Source organism: Phalangium opilio, unplaced genomic scaffold, assembly GCF_054372755.1.
Source record: "Phalangium opilio isolate 3A_F unplaced genomic scaffold, DU_Popi_V2 ptg000002l_1, whole genome shotgun sequence".
In the NCBI taxonomy this organism is placed as follows: Eukaryota; Metazoa; Arthropoda; class Arachnida; order Opiliones; family Phalangiidae; genus Phalangium; species Phalangium opilio.
In genome coordinates this window covers 13,538,086-13,551,635 of record NW_028324144.1, presented here as the reverse complement: position 1 = coordinate 13,551,635, position 13,550 = coordinate 13,538,086, and the positions used below count along the sequence as shown (strand labels likewise).

Sequence of the window (13,550 nt, the reverse complement as noted above, 5' to 3'; positions counted from 1 at the left end):
TTCAACACAAGCGTTTAAAAAATACCTATAGTCCGCCAATTATTTTTTAAAATCGGAAAAATAAAGTGGACTTCTACTATTATATTCACAACCCAACACTTTGTATGGAACAACTTGTTTCCTTCCGCGCTCTTCTCTCTCAAACCTTTCCTCATTGGCTACCAGCCTACCGCTTACTTCCGTTTGCTTCGCCCGCTTATTAAAAATTACTTTCGCGCCAAAATCATTCCTCTGGTTTAGTTCACAAATTCGCCGCTGCGTTTCGCATATACCCTTTTCTCTTCAGTGCTAGGAGACAATGCTGAAGCACGGCGATGTTATATCGTCCAGTACTTCTAGGGAGCTGTAATATGATCCACTTCTGGTCAAAAGCAGTAAATGTAAAGTAAAACCGCACTATTTCTTCACGCGCAATATCACAAATTATCTTAGGTACGTGGTGAATGGGCGAGGGGGATGAAAAAGATCTCGCGAGTATGCATTCACCCCTCCAAATGCATGTCACAGACGAAGGAGAGAGTCCGACACTTTCCCCTATTTATCTTTGGTACTAGGGACCGTCTATAAACTACGTCACACTCTTATAGGGGGAGGGGGTTTGTAAGTTTGTGACGGTCCGTGACGAGGGGGGGGGTGAGGGGTCTTACGATGCGTCACATTTAAAATTAATTTTATTACGAAGTCAGTAAGAGGTCGATTGACCCTTTGTTATAGAAGAAAAAACACAACGTTTCAAAGTCCACCGTGAGAACGACCCCTACAATAATTTAACAAAACGTTTATTCCATCATCGCTTAAATAGTAGAAACTGTAAGCAATGATCACCTACTTGCTCGTACGTGTAGCCAATTCAAAAAGCGCATTTAAAATAAAGAGACATGTTCACTGCAGAACTTGCTACACGTATGCATAAGGACTACTAAATGTAGTGTCAGCTTATCTCTCAAATGTCATTGTTTATTCACCACTAGCATTAGCAAGGATGAATAGGATCCTCCATCCGATTTAAATGTATTCGATTAATTCGCACATTTTTAAAATCTGAATCCCAAGCTCGATTAGTGACAATGTCGAAAACTATTAAGTGTGCCCTTTAACTAAGCTTTATGGAAATATTTTGGAAGGTTATCTAAAAGCACATCTAGACAATAATGTTCTAAAGCTCAATCAGAGGCAAACGATATTTGTAAAAGTTTAAAACGGAAATGAACTTTGACTTTCAAGTCGAGCAAAAAATTTCTGAGTGGAAAAGAAGAAAGAATCTCTTTTTAGATCTATCAAATTAAATTGGTAAATTAAAACAAATCATAGTAGATATATATAAATCTCCAGAAAACTTTGTGTAAAACTTCTCTGTAAATGCGATCTCAGAACGTTTTACGGTGTAGCAGTTCTTAAGCCACTGTGTTACAAAACATTTCTGAGATCATATGTACAGCCAAGTTTTTTACAGATTTGTATAGTTTGATTCTATTTAACTTGGCTATCGCACAGCAAAAAAGAACCAATAATAATGATATCCATGAACGTATGTACGTACTTACCTGTGGTAGCCAAGTGACCAGGACCGTCGAGAGAGGGGGGGCAATTCGGTTCATTTTCCCGGGGCCCGTACCTCTCGGGGGCCGGGATAGGCCTCGACCTTTGTTAATTCTAGTGGATAATGGTTGTAATAGATCATTAGCCAATAAGTCCTACACCAATAGCTTTTTGACTTCAAAGTTGATATTTATGGTTTTAGGCAAAGTAGTCTAATAATTTATTAAAAACACAAGTAGTATAGACAGCGTCTCACAGTCGCTCATAAATGGGTTTCTTGTAACCTCATATTTTTTGAGTAAAAAGCCTTAAGAGTTTCACAGGGCTGATAGTCACTCATACGCTCAAATTTAGTTGAATAAGTGACTAATTTATATAAAACAAGTTGGGAAAACCAAAATATTACCTCTCCGAGTCAAGAGGAGGACTACTTACAAACTTATTAACCCACACTCTAAGAAATGGAAGTGTTAAAAACGTGTTAAAAATGTGTAAACACCGTAAAAACACCCAAAAGAGAGTTTTATTACCTTGAGTTTTTAGGGGCCAATTTAAAGTGTAAATTCGGTGTAAAATAACACTATTAAAACACCGTTCGAATTTAAACATGAAAAATTATAATACTGCGGGTTTCTTAAATAAGGTCTTTCATTTTCATTAATGTTTTAATATTAAAGTCAATACAAACAGAAAAAAATTATTGAAAAACGTAATTGTTAAACCTTTTTTTACACTCGGTTTTCACTGGGCGTTTTTCGTGCCTTTTTCGCAAAATTTTGCGGAAAAGGAAAATGTTTTCCTCATTTTTTGGCGAATTTCGCGATTTTGCGTTGCGGGTCCTATTTCAATTTTTGCGAATTTTCCCGTGCCGCGTTTTTTTTCCGTAGGCACAAACCAATCATTGACGGTATGCTAGTCACGTGGTTAACATTGAGCGCGTGTTTACTAGGGAGCCGCCATTTTGAAATTTGCGGTGTTTAACCGAGGCTTAGCCTGTTTACCATCATTTGATTTAGATAACTGTGATGTTATTTAAATATTAAAATGAATAAATTCGAAAATTTTGGTGGAAGAGAAAGGAATTATCCTTTATCTTTGGGATAAAAGAAATTTAAATTACAAAGATGTTAATATGAAGGAAATCAAATGAGCTCAATCAAATGAGTTCGGACACGGGGATTATCAGATATTTATTTCCGCCATGTTTTAATATTAAAGTCAATACAAACAGAAAAAAAATTATTGAAAAACGTAATTGTTAAACCTTTTTTAAAGATGATATTCATGAAAGAAAACAGTTTTATCCTTTAAATAAAATTAACAAAGAAATTGGTAATCTGGCGGTGTTGTACCTTCATAAATCTATGCTAAACGTGTTAGGCGACACTCTTACAGGTGCTAAGCGATACTCTTAAAAAACGAGACTAGGTTAGGTACTGGCCTCACAGTAGGGCCAGCTTGAGAAGCCAAAGTGGGGCATTTGCTTTTGTGACATGTTTTATCATTATTTTCAGAAAAATTAGAGTACTAAATGGATGGTTTTTATAAAATCTGTAGTGCAAATTAGATTAAACGCGTTTCTGGTGCTCGAAAAACTCTTAGTGAAAAGAGATGATTAATTTTAACAAGAACGTCTATTGTTATTTTTCCAATTAGAGTGATAAAGTTAATTCGAATGTTCTATTTTTAAGTTTTAATCCGTAAGGGTTCGATTTAAAATCTGTTTAAATATTCTAAATTATCACGACTGTTTAGGAAATCTGTTCGATATAATTAACCGCTAGTAAATTAAAGACACTCATGTTTTAGATAGTAAAAGTTTAATAATAGTTAAAATGATAAAAATTGGTACATGTTACTCGTTGGAGTTCTTGTAAGGTTCTGATTTTTCGTTTGTAAAAGGGAGGGGAGAAGTTAGAAGAGAGATTTTTGAACTGCTAATGCTAGGGGATTAGCCTCAGTATAGAGGTAGAAATTTTCTTGGTGGCCTGACTCATGGGTTTGTCCATCCATGGTTTATTTGTTAAAGAAGTATCTTTTCTTTAAATTCTCTTCTCGCTCGTTCGAGGGGTCGTTCATAAAATCGAAATTACAAAGGGTGCACGCATAAAATAAATATACTACTTCAATTTATAACATACTCCCGCCTAATGTGGGTTAATGAAAACAAAATTGAATTAATCTAACATTATACAAATAAATCGAAGTATCTAATTCAAATCCAATTCTAAAGGGTGTAAAAGTTGTACAGGGCGTTTTAAATCAGTTTTTGGAGTCTTGACTAAGCAGGATCTGATAAGTCCATCTCGTCCCTGGTAGACTTCCTTTATTCGTCCCATAGTCCAAAGATGACGTGGTTGTCGGTTTTCGCTGACCAGGACGACATCTCCAGGTTTCAGTTCTGACGGCGGTTTTCCATCAACTGGTTTCTGGTGAGCAGAGCGAAGTTCTAGGAGATATTCGCTGCGCCATCGTTGCCAGAAACGGTTCAGCAGGGTTTCTCGATACATCCACCGTTTGTTTAATTCGATTCGTTTACAGGACGCTTTCGCTCCCGCCATTGTATTAGGAGGTAATGAATTAATTCGATTTCCAATAAGGAAATTTGAAGGTGTCAATGGAGAAGGCTCTCCTGCGTCACTTGTAATGAAAGTGATTGGGCGTGAATTTATGGCAGCCTCAACTTCGATGATTACTGTCTCTAATTCTTCGTAGTTAAGTTGGGCTGTTCCTAACGATTTTTTGAGACAACTTTTGACTGTTCCCACTTGTCTCTCGAAAAAACCTCCTCGCCAAGGAGCTTGCTCGATGTTAAATTTCCAATTGATTTGGTGTGTACTGAAATAGTCCTTCAGTTCTTCAGTCCAAATCTTCTCCCATAAATTCTCTAATTCGGTGGAAGTTTTCTTAAATGTCTTCGCGTTATCTGAGAAGATGATGCTGCAAAGACCTCTTCTTGCTATAAATCTCTTCAGACTAAGGATGAATTTAGCGGCGCTTAGATCTGTGACCAGTTCGAGGTTTATGGCGCGTGTTACGGCACAGGTGAACAGTGCAACGTATACTTTCTTGTTGTCTGAGTTGCCGGTTTCGCCTTTGACGATCAAGGGACCCATAAAATCTACACCAGTCACCTGGAAGCTCGCTGCTTCCACTATTCTTTCTCGTGGTAATGGAGCCATTATTTGATTGGCTGGCATTGTCTTGAGTTTTCAACAGATCAAACATTTTGATATTAAACATTTTACTAGTTGTCTTCCTTTTGAAATCCAATATTTCTCTCGTATTTTCGTTAAAGTAGAAGCGACACCGAGGTGAAATACCTATTCGTGACAATGATAAACTTGTAGTTTGCTGAAATGGTGGGTTTCTGGTAGTATAATTGGATGCTGTTTAGAGTAACTAAATTCCGATTCTTGTAGTCTTCCACCGACTCGCAGTAAGTTATCTTGATCGAGAAATGGAGATAAATTTTTGATTTTGGAATCTTCTTCTAGTGGTGAGTTTGATTCTAGGGCTGCTATTTCCTCGCTATAAATAGAGTTTTGAGCGGTTCTGACCCAATATAGTTCCGCTTTCTTGATCTCTTCAGCTGTTAATGGTCCATGAACTTTAGTACTGTTGCATCGTCCGTTACTTATTCATCTCATGACCCATGCTGTTACTCGTACAGGATACATAAGAGAACTGTATTTAGTTAGATCCATTATCGGTTCCTTTTGGGTTCGTACGTGAAGAGTGTTCTGTAAAGCGCGGTGTGGTCTAAGCTCCTCTTCTACTTCGCTTAGCGCTTGTTTCCTAGTTGTTGGCTTAGAGTTTTTAGGCCAATCTCTTTCCGCTTTTTTGAGGAATGCCGGACTTGTCCACCATTTTTCGTTGTCAATCAGTTGTGACATTCTGATACCTCTTGTAAGAAGGTCGGCAGGGTTTTCTTTACCACGAATGAAGGACCATGCTTGGGGATCGCTTAATGTGTGTATTTCTCCAAGTCGATTTGCTATGAAAGGTTTCCAGTCAGTGGCTGGGCCTTTAATCCAGTGGTAAGTTACCATTGAGTCTGTCCAGAAGTGGTAAGATGGCTCTTCATCAGCGAAGTACTGGGCAAGTTTCTTAGTAAGTCTGGCTCCTACCAGAGCTCCTAGTAGTTCCAAACGAGGGATGGTCAAGGACTTCATGGGTGTAACTCTGGTCTTGGATGCGACTAAACTGACGTCGATGGATTCTTCAAATTCGATTCTTACGTATACTACTGCTCCATATGCTTGTTCACTGGCGTCGCAAAAGCAGTGCAGCTGCGTGGAGACTGGACCTGTTTTTCGACTAGTGTTGTAGCATATCTCGGGATTGACAGCTGGCTAAGCTCCTTTAACTCCGAACACCATTCATTCCACTTCATTAGGATATCTGGTGTTACTTCTTCATCCCATTTTGTTCCTTTCAACCAGAGTTGTTGGTATAAACACTTCACTCTTATGGTGAAGGGGGACAAAAACCCAATCGGGTCGAATATACGTGAAGAAGCTTGTAGTATATAGCGTTTCGTGTTGGTTCTTGTCAATAAGAATTCCAGAAGGGAATCTACTTCAAACTTGAATTCGTCTGTATCCGGTAGCCAGGTAATTCCTAGGACTTTCAACGGTCCTGGAGCTATTTGGGAGCCCATGTTGACTTTATCAAGGATTTTGTCAGGGAATACTTCTGTCCAACGTTGGCGGAGATCTTCAGAATTAGTTTGCCATTTGCAGAGTGGCATTTTGGCTTCTCGTAAAACTCTTTCTGCATCTGTTGAAAGTGAAAACGCTTTATCGACGTCGTTTGCTCCTCCTAATAAGTCATCAACGTTTAGTGATTCATTTAGTAGCTTGCACGCTTCAGGGTAATCTTTTTCGCAGGTCTTGAGATGAGCTTTTATCGTGGCGGCTAGTAGGAAGGGACTTGAAGTCACTCCAAATAAGACACGAGTCATTCGATAGACGATAATCTTGATTTCTTCTTTAGTATTCGAGTTTCCCTCGAACCATAAGAATCTTGTAACATGTCTGTCTTTTGGTGACAAGCTTATTTGTATTAAGGCTTTTTCGATGTCTGCCATGAAGGCTATTAAGTACTTCCTGAAGTTTACCAAAATTCCTAATATTTCAGGATTGAGGTTTTTACCAGCGTGGAGGCATTCGTTTAAAGATGGAGCGTTCTTCTCGTGGGCAGATCCATCAAAGACGACTCTGAGCTTGGTCGATACTCTTTTCAATCATTCTAGACCTCTGTGGGGTAGGTAAAAGGTTTCTCCTGGTGTCCCAAAGTTGTTGTCTTCAACTTTCTCGATAATTTGGAGCTCGAGATAATTGTCTATGACAGCTTGATATCGTTCTAATAAGGATGGATTTTCCTCGAATTGTCTCATCAAGTTGAAAAGTCGTTTTTTCGCTTCCATGTAGTGATCTGGTAAGTAACTATGATTCTGTTTGCAAGGAAGTTGGACTTCATATCTACCGTCTTTGGTCTTCAGAGTGGATTCAAATAATTCCATCGCCTCTTGTTCCGCTGGACTTTCTTGTTTTGGGTCGTCAACAATACCCATCGATTCTAAATCCCAAAAGGTCTTCAGTGTCTTGGTGATCATGTCGGTTTCTGCTAATTCTTGAACCATGATCTTCATAACCTTTACCGTTGAGACGTTGACATTGAAGTTTGTGGCGGGTAACGGTCCGTTGATTGTCCATCCGAATATGGTATCTACGGCACAGAGCGTGTCTGTTAAACGTACCACTGGCCCTTTGACAATAGAAGTCACTAGCTAGTAGAATAGCTAGTTCATTCGAGACCTCGGGGTATTCTAATGGGTTGTCAGCCATTCTTAGTCCCTTGGCTTGCATTTTCTGAATTATGTGTCCGTTGGGAACTTCCAATAATGAGCTACTTACGTTCGGAGTTTCCAAAGCTTCGCAAGTGATTTCTTCACTTCCGTCGGTGTTCTTTAACGTCAGTAAAACTACGTTTCTTTTCTCTATTTTTGGTTTCTGTCCTTCAAAACAGTCTATTTCCACGACGGTGGTCCCAATTATTGGTAGCTTGAGAGCTTTGGATAGTTTCTCGGAAACGAAAGTTCTTTGCGCGCCATTGTCCAATAGACAACGAGCTACTGATGTGTTTTCTTGAGCTATGACGTTGACGCATGCTGTTTGTAAATAAACATTTTTGTCAAGTTTAACGATAGTAGACATCATGGTTGTTGCGTTATTTCCGATACTCTTTTCCTACTTGTTTTTAGAGTTATCTTCACCCATTGGTTCTGGGTATTTGGTAGGACAAACGACTTGATCATGATGTTTACCGCAAGTTGGGCATCTTATACGGTTACGGTATTCGCAACCTTTGGCCAAGTGTCCTATTCTAACGCAAATGAAACATCTTCCAACCTTTTTCAATGCTTCTTTTCGTTCCACATAGGTGAGGTTCTTACATTCGTAGTATTTGTGGTCAGCTTGATCACAAAACAAACAATGTTTGACTTCGTTAGAATCAGCCTTGACGTTAGCGAGTAGATTTAAAGTAGTGGGATGGCTTCTTAGATTTCTATCTTGAGGAAAACGTGATATTTTTCCTTTAATTTGTTCGATGGTGGTCGAACTTTCCTTCAGTTTAGATTCAGCCATTTCGTGCATCTTTTCGCGGCTTTCCACCTCTCTTCTAAGGAACGTTAACAGTTCTTCTGCCGTTGTATCCGATTGGTCATCGACTGTTCTGGCGAACTGCAGTGTGATTTCTTCCGGCAGATTTTGTAGAAGTAGGTCTTAAAACACGATTTCGTAAGTTTCTGGATTAATTCCTAGTGAATTGAGACTCCTGATCTGAATTTCGCAATTATCGTATAATTTTCTCAGTGCAACGATGTCGTTGGATTTCTTAATTAGTGGAATTCTTAGCAGTTGTCTCAGATGAGCCTTTTTGATATCTTTAGTTTTCCCGAAACGTTGTTTCAATAATTCGATGGCGTTATTGTAATTTCTCTCAGAAGCGGGTAATCCTTTTATGACGCTCATCGCGGGTCCAGTTAAGTATTGCTTCAAATATGTGAACTTAACTGAACTGTCTAATTCTTCGATATCGTGTACTGATATTGAGAATTGGGTCCAAAAATCTTGTCAGGTGCTTGGATCTCCATTAAACTTTTCTATAGTAATTAGCGGTAGTTTAACATGCATGTTTTTGTTCGTGTTAACTGAGGTAGTCGAGGAACCTGAAGACGTATTTTTCTTTAATTCTAATATCTGTTGTATTCTAAGTTCTAGATCCTTAATTGTTTCTATAAATTTCTCGTCCCATTCTTCTGTTGTATCAATTTCCGATTGATACTGATCGTCGTTAGATATGTGACTTTCGATTTCTACATTAGGAGATTCTATTTTCGTCTTCTTATCAACTAATTTCGGTAGCAACGTTTGTAATTCTTTTAAATAGCAATTTCTATCATCTTTCGTTAATTCTACGCTTATCTTGTCCATAAGTACTATTGTTAACTCCCTAAGTCTTTTCCTTTTGTTAAGGCTTCTTTCTAAAGAGTTCATGTTTCTTTAATTTTCTTCTTTCGTTGATGAATTTCAGAATTTGATCTTCGTTACGTGTCGAACTAATTCTAGCGGAGAGTTTCCAGTAATAAGGGTTTGTGACTCACCAAAGATGTTCTAGTCGTCTTCAAATTAATCGAGATTAATTCTGATCGAGTTTAACTGTTTCTAGCGGTCCCGGACTTTCGGCACCATGTTATTTTTCCAATTAGAGTGATAAAGTTAATTCGAATGTTCTGTTTTTAAGTTTTAATCCGTAAGGGTTCGATTTAAATTCTGTTTAAATATTCTAAATTATCACGACTGTTTAGGAAATCTGTTCGCTATAATTAACCGCTAGTAAATTAAAGACACTCATGTTTTAGATAGTAAAAGTTTAATAATAGTTAAAATGATAAAAATTGGTACATGTTACTCGTTGGAGTTCTTGTAAGGTTCTGATTTTTCGTTTGTAAAAGGGAGGGGAGAAGCGAGAAGAGAGATTTTTGAACTGCTAATGCTAGGGGATTAGCCTCAGTATAGAGGTAGAAATTTTCTTGGTGGCCTGACTGATGGGTTTGTCCATCCATGGTATATTTGTTAAAGAAGTATCTTTTCTTTAAATTCTCTTCTCGCTCGTTCGAGGGGTCGTTCATAAAATCGAAATTACAAAGGGTGCATGCATAAAATAAATATACTACTTCAATTTATAACATCTATATCTGCTGCTTGAATATTCTAGCCTCCAAAACTAATTTAATACCCTATGCATTTGTACAAATTAAAAACTTTCTGCCTTTTTCAGAAGTTTATAAACCCGTAAAAATGACTTTATATGCAACAACCCTCGCTTAAAGAGGTATAGTTCTGCATGTGAGAACTTTCCTCCCAATAGGTGATGAAGTTCTCTCAAGATGGAACCCTGCTATGATTGGGAAGCCCTCAGATGAGCGGTTCCCATATGAGCGGATTCCATAATAGCGGTCCTCATATCAGCAGTTCCCTAAATAGCGGTTTCCCGAAATGTCAGTTTACCCGTTACAACAGTTACCGATACAGCGGTTCTCGTAAACGCGGCGTACCATTACAGCGGTTCTCGTAAACGCGGCGTACCATTACAGCAGTTCTCTAAAGAGCAAAAAAACAGGAATGCGAAAAACGACTGCTCTTTTTATGGTGTACGCTGTGTTATATGAACTTAAATAGAACTAGGTCAGATATGGTTAGCTTCGAGTTGATTATTTGAACCCCCAATAGTGTTAGGTTAGGTTAGGTTTGGTTTGGTTAGGTTAGGTTAGGTTAGGTTAGGTTTGGTTAGGTTAGGTTGGGTTTGGTTGGGTTCGGTTCGGTTAGGTTAGGTTAGGTTAGGTTAGGTTAGGTTGGGTTCGGTTGGATTTTTTAGGTTTTGTTTTGATTGGTTAGACTTAGGTTGGTAATATTTTGGAAAAGGTGTAACAATTTTACGCCTTTTCTAAAATATTGTTGTTTGTTATATTTCACTTCCCAAATAATAATATGCCTTTTCCAAAAAAATTACTCTTTACAATTATCTACTTCCGAAATAAAATAAGCTTTCTTGAAATATTTTCTATTCTGGTATTAGAATTGTAAACTGATACAGCCTGAAGAATAGTGTAATATTTAAGTGTACTTTAAAAACACGATCCGTTAGTAGGTCACATTACTGACTAAATGATCACAGAAAAAGGTAGTTTTCGAAAACAACGAATATAACTGTATTGTTAAGAAATACTCGAAACTGAAGACAAACACTGCTATTTCCCAAAATAGGAGCCGCTATTTCTAAAACAGCGGCCGCTATTTCTAAAACAGTAGCCGCTATTTCTAAAACAGCAGTTTTGAAGAACGCCGCTGTCTTTTTGGAATCGCGGCTGCTATTTCGAGAACTGCTCTACCGGGAACTGCTCATACGAGGTACACCCGCTATGATTATAGCATTAATTGCTAATAATACTGCGGAATGGCGGATAATCAAAATTTAATTAAACAGGCAAACCATACTCGATATTTGAGTTATGCCTCATGTGTGGTCAAAATGTAGCTACTATAGTGTTGTTTACGTCATCGGTTTTGCTCTTAAGTCTAGGAAAAGTACTAGAATTTCTACTATTATGCTACCAAAAAATCTCCCACTCTTAAAGGTGTTAAGCGACACTCTTAAAGATGTGAAGCGACACTCTGAAAGGTGCTATGCCACACCCTTAAAGGAGTTGCGCAACACTAATATGAGAGTAAAAATTCACTTTCAGTGCGATATAAGAGTTAAAAAGGTGTTAAACTGCACCTCTGTTGCACAATTTTATACTTATCTTTGCCACGAATTGCTCAAATAAGTGTTATTAAATCCTTTCAGGGGTGTAAATGAACACCCGTAACAGTGTCAAATTTGGACACTTATAAACTACTTTTAAAGGTGTTAAAGCACACCCCATTTTCTTAGAGTGCAGATATGGAATTATTTCTTTTTTTTTATGAACAAAGTTAAAATTTATGAAATATTAAAGCAGTATACAAAGCATAGCAAATATACTGTATATCAGACGACATTTTACATCCAATAAGGATATACTTGTACACATTGAAATCATCCAATGGGGGAAAACGGGAAATGGAGAGATAAAACTTTGGAGGTATATTACACACAGAATAAAAATGCTGTAAAATAAACACTATGGTAATGGCAATAGCGTATGCCATCAAGATGATGTTAATTTAATTGCGCATCCTCCCTGCTTTTAATACCGTCAACAATACTGTTTTTCTAAACAGTGGAACTAACAGTTTTAAGTATTAATTGTTCGTGTATTCAGGGGCGTTTGTAGCTTTTAAAATAACCGCTTCAGAGGTTGTTTCAAAGACAGTCTTAACCGTTGAATATATTGTAGGGGTCATTGAAAAAACCAGAACTATATGCTGTTTTACTACCAATAAATCACAGTTACATAAAATGTCTGCTGCTGTAAAACTAACAGCAAAATATGTGGTTTTAAACTCACTAAGCACTGTGGATTAAAACGTGGTTTACTTTGAAAATCAAAACAAATCATTCTGTTTCAAACCGCTTATGGTACACTAAAAAATAGGGTTGCTGTAGAAATAACAGCTCTTAGAACAGTTATAAATCCCGGAGCTTATGTTGATAAAGACGCTCTTTGCTGTTAAACTAAAAGCACTCAAACCTTTATTAAAAACATTAAGCTCTGTTGGTTAAGATGCAACTTGTCATTTATATAAGACGACTAGCTGTTTTTAACAGACTGTCCATTTGGGTAAATTTATACTGGTTGCTGTTATACACTCTTAGAAAATCTGGTGTGCTTTAACATCTTTAAAAGTAGTTTATATGGGTCCAAATTTGACACCATTACAGGTGTTCATTTACATCCCAGAAAGAGTTTAATAAAACTTATTTGAGCAATTAGTGTCAAAGATAAGAATAAAATGGCGCAACAGAGGTTCAGTTTAACACTTTTTTAACTCATATATCGAAATAAAAGTAAATTTTTACTCCCATATGAGTGTTGCGCAATTCCTTAAAGGGTGCAGCATAACACCTTTCCGAGTTTAAATAACGCTTTCTGGGTGTCGTATGACACCTTCCCGAGTGGTTGATTTATCAGCAAATAGCGCTATGTGCTTAGCAAGGCTCAACCTTGAGAGAACTTAAGAGGACAGTTCTAACAAGCAAGGGTAGTTCTCGCATCAATGTGAAACCACATAAAAAGTTGGCCACTTGATCGACTTAAAATCCAGCGTGAAACTGCATGGTAAGCTAGTCATTTTCACAGTCTTAATAACCTCTGAAAAAGGCAGAAAGTTATAAATTAATTTAAATGCATCGGGTATTAAATTGGTTTTGGAGGCCCTAATATCCCAGCAGTAGATACAGATGTATTCGTCAAATTTAATAATCTCTTTTCACGAAGAGTTTTTCGAGCACCAGAAACGCGTTTGACCTAATCTACTCTACTATATTTAAAAAAAGAAAATCCATGGAAGTGCGAGAACTTGGAACAGTTTGACACTAACGACGTTTTTGAAACGGAAATTTCTCTAACTGTAACTAAAGTCGACGATTTAGAAGTTAGTGTTCGGATTATTTTGAGGGGGCTAACTTTGAAATTTGGGGGCGCTATAGCCCCCATAAAAGGCCTAGCGACGCCACTCCAAGAGTGTCGCATAGCGCTTTTAAGAGTGTCTCATAACGCTTTTAAGAATGTCGCCTAACACGTTTCAGAGTGTCGCCTAACACGTTTTGTACATTTTCGGTCAATTTTAGAAATAAGTAGGTTGAAATTATAATGAAGAAGAGAAATTGCAAAGTTAAAAAATTGGTTTTAAAATTAGCAATTCATTGACTTTCCAAAATATTTTTATTTTCATATGGGTCCTTTCATAATAAACGCGGACCTTTTCCAAAAGGCTTAGCATAGTTAGGTAAGATTA

The 13,550-nt window shown here is 37.5% G+C and overlaps 3 protein-coding genes across 3 annotated transcripts; all 3 read right to left on the bottom strand.

Annotated features, from left to right (window-relative positions):
• Positions 1 to 3,749: 3,749 nt before the first annotated feature.
• On the bottom strand, positions 3,750 to 4,739 carry LOC149720079 (uncharacterized). Its single transcript, XM_089863989.1, has one exon. The coding sequence runs from the start codon at positions 4,737 to 4,739 to the stop codon at positions 3,750 to 3,752; it is 990 nt and encodes a 329-aa protein (XP_089720115.1).
• Positions 4,740 to 4,862: 123 nt separating this feature from the next.
• Positions 4,863 to 6,631, bottom strand: LOC149720078 (uncharacterized). The gene is made up of 3 exons (XM_089863943.1): positions 5,954 to 6,631; positions 5,218 to 5,894; positions 4,863 to 5,157 (listed from the first exon to the last, which is right to left on the bottom strand). Exons 1-3 carry the CDS (start codon positions 6,629 to 6,631, stop codon positions 4,863 to 4,865), a joined length of 1,650 nt encoding a protein of 549 aa, XP_089720069.1.
• A 156-nt stretch (positions 6,632 to 6,787) lies between these two features.
• On the bottom strand, positions 6,788 to 9,104 carry LOC149720077 (uncharacterized). The gene is made up of 5 exons (XM_089863932.1): positions 8,777 to 9,104; positions 8,381 to 8,650; positions 7,820 to 8,329; positions 7,304 to 7,714; positions 6,788 to 7,272 (listed from the first exon to the last, which is right to left on the bottom strand). The coding sequence occupies exons 1-5, from the start codon at positions 9,102 to 9,104 to the stop codon at positions 6,788 to 6,790; spliced, it is 2,004 nt and encodes a 667-aa protein (XP_089720058.1).
• Between the last annotated feature and the right edge of the window lie 4,446 nt (positions 9,105 to 13,550).

Excerpts from the sequence above, each read along its gene's own strand:
- LOC149720079 (XM_089863989.1), bottom strand. The coding sequence starts at position 4,739 with ATGCCAGCCAATCAAATAATGGCTCCATTACCACGAGAAAGAATAGTG.
- LOC149720078 (XM_089863943.1), bottom strand. The coding sequence starts at position 6,631 with ATGGCAGACATCGAAAAAGCCTTAATACAAATAAGCTTGTCACCAAAA. Across the intron at positions 5,895-5,953 it reads GAACAAAATGGGATGAAGAA|CCAGCTGTCAATCCCGAGAT; the intron begins GTAACACCAGAT and ends AAAGGAGCTTAG. Across the intron at positions 5,158-5,217 it reads ACTAAATACAGTTCTCTTAT|TACTAAAGTTCATGGACCAT; the intron begins GTATCCTGTACG and ends ACGATGCAACAG.
- LOC149720077 (XM_089863932.1), bottom strand. The coding sequence starts at position 9,104 with ATGAACTCTTTAGAAAGAAGCCTTAACAAAAGGAAAAGACTTAGGGAG. Across the intron at positions 7,715-7,819 it reads CAAATACCCAGAACCAATGG|CATGCGTCAACGTCATAGCT; the intron begins GTGAAGATAACT and ends ATTTACAAACAG. Across the intron at positions 7,273-7,303 it reads CTATTGTCAAAGGGCCAGTG|ATACCATATTCGGATGGACA; the intron begins GTACGTTTAACA and ends TCTGTGCCGTAG.